At 35.5% G+C, this 9,858-nt stretch overlaps 1 protein-coding gene and 1 long non-coding RNA gene across 3 annotated transcripts in view; one reads left to right on the top strand and one right to left on the bottom strand.

The window, feature by feature from the left end:
* Positions 1–358: 358 nt before the first annotated feature.
* Positions 359–6,890, bottom strand: LOC124155680. Its single transcript, XR_006864218.1, has 3 exons — positions 6,625–6,890; positions 6,347–6,535; positions 359–753 (listed from the first exon to the last, which is right to left on the bottom strand). It is a non-coding gene; the product is annotated as an uncharacterized LOC124155680 (long non-coding RNA).
* LOC124155659 (glycogen debranching enzyme) overlaps positions 6,432–9,858 on the top strand; it is a 62,746-nt gene continuing 59,319 nt past the window's right edge. The window contains exon 1 of one of the 2 annotated variants that reach the window (XM_046529680.1): positions 6,432–6,513. Coding sequence is in view for 1 of the 2 variants with exons in the window: in XM_046529671.1 (XP_046385627.1) it covers positions 7,103–7,188 (86 nt within the window). In the remaining variant the exon portion in view is untranslated. Of the gene's footprint in view, positions 6,514–6,999; positions 7,189–9,858 lie in introns of those variants that run through there. The other variant, XM_046529671.1, reaches the window with a different exon arrangement.

Genomic DNA, 9,858 nt, shown 5'->3' with positions numbered 1-9,858 from the left:
TTATTTAACTGCTATCACAAAGACATAGTGAATGATTAGCATATATAAGCAATCCCTAACAACCAAACAAGTTTTGGTTGTTAGGTTGCTAGGGAACCATGTGAACCGTATCCTGCAACGTATGCAATCGTACTATAATGGTATGATGTCCCAACGGTGGCCCAATGATAATCCATTTCGTAGGGCCATCGTTGGGGATTTCCGTTGGGCCAACAGCATAAACCGTTTCGTTGGGCCGACGAACAATATCTGCGTTGGGCCAACAGTGGAATTTGGTAGGCATATCCACCCACAATGAGCCAACCGTGACTACGGTTCCCCAACCGAGGCCCAACGGTCAATGTTACTTGGGTAGTCCCAAAGTCTGATTCCTGCAGTCAATATTGTTCAAAGTATCGTTTAAAAACTCATAGAGTGCATCTGTGGTTGACTTTTTATGCCTAAAGCCAAATTGGGAAGAGGTAATGGTTGCATTTTTATTTAAAAAATCAAGAAGACGTTTGTGCATGACTTTTTCAAAAATTTTAGAGAACCCTGAGAGAAGACTAATTGGTCTGTAGTTGTCTGCATCTTTTTTTTTCCTCTTTTTTAAAAAGTGGATATACTTTGCTCATTTTAAGTTGCTTGGGAAAAATGCCATCAGAGATTGATAATAAATTACATAAGTAGGTAAGTACAGATGCTATATAAGGAATTGAATACTTAATTATTTTATCTGGAATGCCATCATATCCACATGATAGTAGTCTAATCCTGGAAGGAAGAAGAAGATAATAATAAATTTTTCTTAAATTTTCAATGTCTGCTCTTTTATCTCATTTTTTTTTGTTTTTTGAAATATGTATCATTTCTGGGCATTTCCATGAAAATATCAACTTTTTCTCTCAATTTAAAATTTATGATGGAAATATTTTATCTTGATAAATCAACAGCTAAATTATTGAAATTTATGGAATCAGTATTTGAAACATTATTCAGAGCCTTATAAAAAGTTTTCAGATTATACTTCGATTCACAGAGTTTTGAAGATATTTGAAATCATTACACTTAGGAGGTTGACCTGGAAGTAATTCCGTCACATATTAATGACGGGCAAATTCAGAAGATATTTCAATAATCAATTTTCTTTCTGTATATAAACATCACCTTCATAAATGTTTTTTTTTATCATGCACAGTGAGAAGTTTTGCATTTTTTTTGTATTTTACAATTTTATCGAAATATCCTATTGCATAGTTTTCTCTTAAGGTATGTAATTCCATCACAAATGGAATTGCCCTTAATTATTTAAATAATCTTTTCATGACATTACTTTCAGTATCTAAAATTCCAGTATTTTTTAAGGCTAAGCAGTAAGCATACTTTCATAGAATAGACATATTGTAGACATCTAGTAGATATTTTAAAAATCTTCTCGGGATACCGCGCGGGTAAGATTATGTAAGAGCGCCGACGTTTCGGGAAACATCGGCGCTCTTACATAATCTTACCCGCGCGGTATCCCGAGAAGATTTTTCAAATATTGTTCTCCGGGAAAGTGTTAAATCATATATATCTAGTAGATATTTAAAATATCCAAGACATTGAAGACATGCTCCAAATATCTAGAAGATATTGTGTGCTATGTGGGTGATTATAGTATGGGGAAGGACATGCAAAATATTTATAAAATATAACTGTAAAATGAATGAATAATTTAGTGGCGTATTTCCAGCAGGAGTTCAGTGGATATAAAAATAAAATCTACCTATTATGCAAATGCTTAAAACCACTGATTCTATTTTATGCATAATACTAAACCTGCCTTTCCATGAATTACACATAGTTCGAAATAAAATGTACGACGCCTTTTCACATAACTAGAATGATTTCAGGATGATATGTGATGCAAATGTCACCAGAGAGATTATGTTCTACGAATTAGAAATTCCGTTAAATATTTTATACTAATCACCATATCTTCAACGTGGATTCCACATACATTATGAGCGATGAAAGTTATTTCATGTTTATGTGTGGTCATGTTAGCATAGAAATGATTTGAACTTTGAATGCCTTGGTAATAGCCTCCTCTTGAATTCCTCCCAGTGTACCTACCTTCTACCTCCTCGTCTTTTTCCTCGGAAGTTGGATCTTTGGCTTCTGAGTGTGGCACCCTGGGTTTGTAATGCTGCTCTCCACACTCAGAAGTATCCTTTATTTTGTGAATAAAATACTCAAAATGAACCATCACTTTTGTTTTCTGGTTCTACCTGACAATTCTTAACTTTCATTTCTGCATCTAATCTTCCATCTTGCATCTTTCATCTTCCTTAGACATGCTCAAGTCAAATTGAAGATGAAATTTTCTCCAATGCTGTCATAATGGCCTCGTATTTCCCTGGCACTGCTAGCAACAGATAACACTTTGTCGCTGTCTTTCTTGATTATATTACGTGTATGAAACTATAGGAATTTCCTTCTAAAGTAAGTGTGTAAAATATACTTTCTATCTTTTACATATCCATATGTGTTTTTTTAATTGATGTTAAACCGGTTAATATTGACATATTGAATTGAATTTCTCCAGAATATTGAATACTTTCCCAGACTCATAAGTGTGGATTAGCATAAGATGTTTTATAATAATGGTTATTAGGCAAACAGGCAAAACAGAAAACCATTTAACCCCTTGAACTAATGAATACCTTAATATTCTAATTAAAATAAATTCTCAAAATAATATATTTATCTCCAGTATACATCAAACCTTTGTGATTGAGTAATTAGATGCACCCACAGTAACTTGAGAAAGTATTCAAAATAAAATATGTAATAATACATCAATGATATAGTTATCTGGCAGCACTACATCATGTTTATTTTTCAGCTCTCCAAATTTCGCTTCTCCAAATGGAAATGCTGACGATAGAAAAATTATCAAGACAATAGAGTGTCTGCATGGGTGAGGAATAAGCATGAAACCCTTTCCATTTAGTGCATACATGTTTGAAGTTCTCATATGTTTAGTGAAAATTCCATGTGTTTTGTTAATAATTTATTATTTAAGTTTTAATAACCTTTGTTTTAGCATCGAAATTCTGGAGGGTAAAACGACCTGTAATTGGCTATTCGTTACGTGACGTCATCTCCCATATTATAGTTGCAAGCAGACGGGAGCATTGACGAATAACTTATATTTCACGTATTTTACGCGATATTTCTTCATTTTTCTGCAAGTAAATTTGCAAAATGGAACCTGGTTTCGTTAAGGCTTCTTCAAATAACCTCACAGACGTTGACTCCTTCGTGATCGGTGTATACCTAGGGCCTATCTTCGTTTTTGTAAGGTCTGTAACTTCATTTTCTCCCGAGTTGGGAGAAAATAGACTCGTGAAGCGTTTCATCCAACAATTAAGTCTCTAACTCGATTGCATATAGACGATGAAGTAAAGAGTGAAGTGAGTTGTGAATGTAACATCTTCGAGGAATTTATTTCTTCCATGCTGGTTCAACCAACCGTATGCATTTCGATCAAAGGTATCTGACTATTGCGAAGGGGATATGTTTCATATTTGAACTAGTTGAGCTTTAGGGATACATCGAACGCGTATTAATTTGCATTCGTTTGTTCGCTTCTAAGTTCTGTTTGATTTTATTACGTATTAAACCTATTGCCAATTCATTTTGAGATTTAGTCAGTGTTTACATTTCACGCATATTCGTTGCGCTTTTGTTCGTTATTGTTTTGGTCATATTTTGGTTACGGTAGGAGTGATAGTGAAATTCTAAGTTTTTTGATGTTACAATAACTGGTTTAGTAATTTGTTTCAGACTATTCATTTAATTGTCTTCGCAATGTTAACGTGAAATAACGTAAACTGATTCTAAGTTGTTAGTGATGTGTGGGAAGTGAGATGTGAAGAATCCTTACGAATTTCAAGGAGTGCAAATTCTTTTAGTGCGGTGTGCAGAGTGATTGGAAAACCGATAATTATGCTTTATTAGTGTTACATAATAGTGTTTTATATTTATTGTGACCCAAGTTCTTCATTGAAACAGTTGATTCGGCATATACTGATTATAAGTATTAAAAAGACAGCTCGTGAAATGTGTGCGTGGTAGTGCTATTTGTGATATGATGAGCAATAAATAAGTACAAGTAAGGGTAATTTTGCATAGTTTTTTATTCATTAACACCTCTAGTAAACTATTTTTCCCTATGTTTCCGCACTTTTATGCTGTCAATATTTGAAAATTTAAATGTAGGGAGGCAGGTTGTTGTGTTTCCTCAACTATAACATTTTAGGAGTAAACATATGTTACTAATTGCTCGCATATAGGTATTTGCAATGCATCAAATTTGTACCATTTATACATTTACCGTAACGTTATTTTCTTTACGATTCTTTACTGCATTGTAAATTCTTTAAATTTTCCTTTTCCACTCCAACATTGTTTATATCTGCTTTTCGAGTATAAATGTTTAAAATACTGACGTTACCAATTATGTTTTTCCATAGTCATCAAGCATACATAATGAAAGTAAGCATCCGAAGTGAAAAAATATGCAATGTATACCATCAATGAATACACGGCCGTTTGTATACAAGAATAACTGCATCTCAAACATACATATGCTTCAGTATTACGCATTAGTCTCTCCTTTCTGAATGGAATAATAAACTCTTTTGTGTGTAATAATGGCATCGACTTAAGATCCCTCCGGGCTGCCAATAACCATTTCCGTCGTAGTTCAGGCTTATCGGGAACATCCACAAAAATCTTGTTCGGTGTAGAAACATGGGTGCTCCCACGTATCGGAACAAAACAATATTCATTCCGGAATTTTGTCCCACAAGCCATTAATCTATCTTCGCTCATGGCTACGAACTTAAAGAATTATTGTACGAAATATACCACTAATTTATAGTAGGACAGATAGTTTATTCCGTCAGATTCACCTCAGTGTTCGTAAACAACAATAAACAAGGTTTCCAACAATCGCAGATGATCGGAGGAACTGCAGTCAGTTGAGTATGGGGATTGACGTCACAAGCCGTCTGGCATGGCGGCGGAGTGTTTTGAGCGCAACATTGATTTTGGAATGTTTATTTGTTAATAACAAATTCGCCCATGGTCGTACGACTGTAGGAGTTGGAATTTTGCTTAATTAAACCAAACTGATATTTTTAACAGGCCTCACCAAAAACGTGCAAATACTCTATTGCTTATCAACCACACAGTATTGCTTAACAACACCTTTTGTTTAGTTAATAAAAGAATTTTAAATATAAGAAAATAATGTGCATTGAATTTTTTAAAATCATTCGTTCAATTATTTTGAAATATTCAAACGTATATAGCGCTAAAACAATGGGAATACAGCCACCAATCTTTAGTCTAACTATGAATTTAGAGCGGTGCACGTTGTTACGGAATTTAAGAATCCGCGCCATTATCTACAATCATTCCGCGGCGGTCATTCCCATGTCGAATTTCATAATTACAATATTCCGACTCTGTCGTGAATGGATGAATACCTCATGTTAAATAAAAAATCAGTAAAATGTTTTTAACAGGTTTTAATTCACTAAATGTGACTTACCTTATTGTTTTACGAGATTTAAGAGAAAACAAGCAAAGTTCATTGACTGGCCCCAGTCCAACTTTCGATGTTCCTAAGTCTATATTTTGAAAACAAACCGTTCCCGCTGTTTGGACGGCAGCAGAGGACATTTCGGGGTCAATGATACATTCGACATCTCTGTGATCCGCAGTGATCTCTATCCTAGCTTAGCATTTTGCAACACGTAACTGTGGAAGAAGTGTAAATTATTGCCCATTCTTATGAGATCAAGTTGCGGTCGTTTAGGAGTACTGAGGGTTTTTAGCTGTCCGTCTTACTTTTAGAAGGAATAAACGTACGAGGTACTTCTAAAATTTTAATTCCCAATGGTTTAATGTTTGTCTCATGTCTTGGTATTTGCAGTAATGCAAGTCGAAGATATTCTAAATATATTTGATAAGCGTTCGCCTTCTGAATAATTCAACTAGACCGTCATATTGTTCCAACTGTTGTGGTATGTGTTTTTATCCTTCCGTAGGATTTGATTTCAACCTGTTTTCGTCACACATTTACGCCCTCACTCTTGCATGAAACTCACATCCCTCTCATGTTTGTTGAAACTCGATATTCATAAGTAATTGGGTTCCTTCCATGAGCAATAGGTAGCGGACAAGCAATCGGTGTAATAGGAAATATAAATGGCAGTGCGGGAGACGTTGAATTGTGATTGTAGAGTAGATTTTTGAAGTTTGCGTGACTTTACCCTACGTTTACGATACGGTTGCATCCCATACTCACATATCCCCTTTGTGTAAACTGTTCCTCTTGAGTACGCTCTGCTGCTCCTTAGGTTGCTTCGTTCCGGGCGCAGCCAAGCGTTGATGGCACTGGAAACACGACTCTGAAGACCAAGTCAGTTTAGACAGAAGCAGCGAGTTGGAGAGACGTCCGCCTCATTCGAAAAGGTAAGAAAATCTGAAGTATTTGCTGTAAAAATAATGTTATTTCTTGGCTCGTATTTGTGCCATAGATATCGTTCATAGCGCGTTTTTCTCTTGCCTATGAAAAATACCCACCCATACGCGCTGTTTGATTCCGCGCTAATTTTGAAAGTTAAGTGGGGGTTCAAGAAATGTATGTTCGTATGAAAAGCATCTCCGCCGCATTTGGTATTCCTTGTTTGCAGTTCAAAATTATTTCTGGTGTATTCCGGCTGGTCATCTTCTCATATATGTAACAATATGGATTCTGTTTTCTCCGCAATCTCGATTTTTATTCTTTCGGTAAGAATAAATCCTCTCGAAAGAGCGGAATGTGTCAAACTCCAAAGAGGGTCAGACGAAGGCGAACTCAAAAGATAAAAGGTCGTAATATTCTTAGCGGATGATAGATAGACGGCGGAGAACGGGGTCACTTTGTATAGCCTCCATAGCGTTACGCGTCAACCGCAAATGAATCCCTTCGATTTCATCGCCGTCTCTAAGTTTTGACGGAACTATTTTGGGAGATCACGAGTAGCAAAAGTGCGGAGAGAGACGGTGGTGACCCTTGGAGATGAACCTGCGTGACTTTTGCGCCTGGTTTTGCCGCCTAATCGCGAGGGCATGGATTTCCGTTTGCCGATTTTTTCCTTGGACCAGGTAGTGTTCGTGAGGTGTAATTGGAAATGAACATTTTTTGCGAGACTCATTAGTTACAATAATGCATCAGGTCAGTAACAGGCTTGCGGCTCATCGGGCGTTCGACCTTGGAGCCTAAGTAAGGTGACATTGAAATGTTATTCAGGAAAAATGAAATATTGCACTAAAGGATCGAATTAAATTGCAACGGCTTTGAAATCCCGTTTACGTACGCAAAATTTTGACAGTGAATTAATCAGCGTAGTGTGCGAAATGGTATTGCGATATTGTTTAATCTTGAAATGCCGGTAATATCCATTCACACCCAGTCAGAATGTTCTGAATCTCCATAAGTTTCTTTAAGAAATTCTGCATATTTTTAATAATGGTTCAGTAAAGAGAATTTGGTTGTTTTCCATTACTACTATATCACTTTTGAATCACAGGGAGCAGTTTAATAGGAGTATGAATTGGGTTTTATTTTGGTTTCACTAAAAAGATAAAATCGTCATTTTAATCATAATGCAGCCACTCCAGTATTATCTGGTACATCTGGGTATTCACGCAATTCCCAAAGAATTGAAAAGCATATTTACGGCAGTATTTCGCAATAAATATATCAAATAAATGTACTGATAAAACTGCCAGCTCTCCATGGCATCTGCTGTTATGCCAGATCTATCTTTTGCCTGTTCCATGATTTATTGGGAATGTTTAAACTTGAAGGAAGTTTTTGCATCAAAAGATCCTTGCTTTATCTTAGTCTATTTCTTAATGGCATACGTTATAAACAATATTTATCTTCATCTTCTAACTGTTGGAGACTCTTCTTGATGATGTCAGCTTGCACTTTGATGACCTTAGAAACCCATTTAATGGTGTACAAAAATAAACTTAGTAGTATCTAAACAATTTTTTGGCCAATATGAAAAAATGTATGTTATGGACACAGCATAAGGCCAAAGCCTCTCAAACTCTGGTGGTCAGTACATAACAAGTCATGAGGTAAGCTGGAAGTAGAAATAAATAATTTCTTTTCTTACCGATAAGCTCCTGAAGGTAGTGGAATTCAGCCTTGATGACAAGTATCCTTAATATGTAATGACAAAATGAAGGCCTAACTTTCAGCACCTCTCTATTGTTATTAGGGCAGTATTTCAGAGAATTCATGAAGGTTTATATGTAAAAGAATTATATTTCCCTGCATTGTGCTTCTACATTTTGAAGATAAATAACATTATGAGACCATAATTTGAAAATCGTTACCATTTATAAAGATGGCTATAGAGACAGTTGTTAGAAATAAATATGTTTTCTTACAAATAGCGATACATGCTTTGGCTGTGTTGGTAAGAAACCTTTATTATCACAAGTTCAGCCATTGAGTTACTGTAGCAAAAATATAATATGTAAATGTCAGATTGTGCGGACCTTGAATGAATTAAGTAAGCTTGTTTCATGCGCACAATGTTTAAATTTTGGACGTATCATTTCAATAAAAATTGGTTCCTTAACCCTCTACCCTCATCTGAATCAGTGGTGTAGTGGTCAACTTGGTGAGGTCAACTTCATTGGAAAGGTTGGAAGTTAAAATCATATTCGTGTTACTTTTTTTCCTCCATTGTAAGAAGAAAACTTGAATTCCCCACTTTCAAGCATCTTCACCAAGAAGTACATAGCTTGAAGTTGTCAAAAAAATTCATTTAGCAGGAAAATGTGTTATCAGTTGTTTATACATATAAGCTGCTGATGAAATTCAGGAAGCCCTTAGAGGCTTAGTGAATTACATCAGCAAGCTTTAAATTCATGTAGGGCAGAGCTCTGGGCAGTAAAAGATATCCGTTAGACTGTTGTGCCACCTTTGGTGCTCATGCAACATAAGCAGCATATGTTGAAATGAGGATATTTGATGGCATTCCTTATCTTAATTCTTTCCCAAAATCTTCTCTGTGACTTGCAAGAGAACTTAAGCTTATGGTAAGGTGCATTCCCTTAAATATGTAAGAAATCCGTGAGAAAGGGATAAATTTCTTATTTTCCTTTTCAGTAAAATGAAGGATGCAGTTGGGCATATTTCATTTTGCAGCAGTCAGTATTAGATTTGTGATTACTTGAGAAAAATGTCTTGATTGTCAGGATAAACTTGACCATTGCCAGTCGTCTAAATCGGTATTTCTAAAACCAAATAATTTTTATATTATGAATACACTAATGGTGGGTAACGAATCGCAGTCAATGCCTTTCGTTTTCTTTGATGAAGGAAACTACCCTATTGTAACTTTTTTATATCATAATATGGCACTCTTTTACATGTGTATAATCACTTTAAATAAAATTTTCTTATAGTCTGCCTGTCTGTGACTTGTTCATTTTTTATAGCGATAAAAGTAAAGACAACTCAAGATATATTTTGCGCCCCCCCTTGAGTTTTTTCTGTATCCGCTACTGATGTATGCGTAAAATATCTTCTCTCTATTGGAAATACTTGTTTACATGTTTTTGGCAATACCCACATCTTATACGTATTGAAAAAGATGTTTCCTCGCCTCTCCCTTCAAGGTGATATGTATTGGTCTTCCAGGATGCTAAATGCAGAATTAGGCATAAGGCATTAAGTATAATGACAATACTGATGAGCATAACCCTTGCGTTAATTTATGCAATAGAAAGTAGAATGCATAAAGGGAACTT

Source organism: Ischnura elegans, chromosome 1 (genome assembly GCF_921293095.1).
Source record: "Ischnura elegans chromosome 1, ioIscEleg1.1, whole genome shotgun sequence".
Taxonomy (NCBI): Eukaryota; Metazoa; Arthropoda; class Insecta; order Odonata; family Coenagrionidae; genus Ischnura; species Ischnura elegans.
This window is presented reverse-complemented; position numbering and strand designations above follow the sequence as displayed.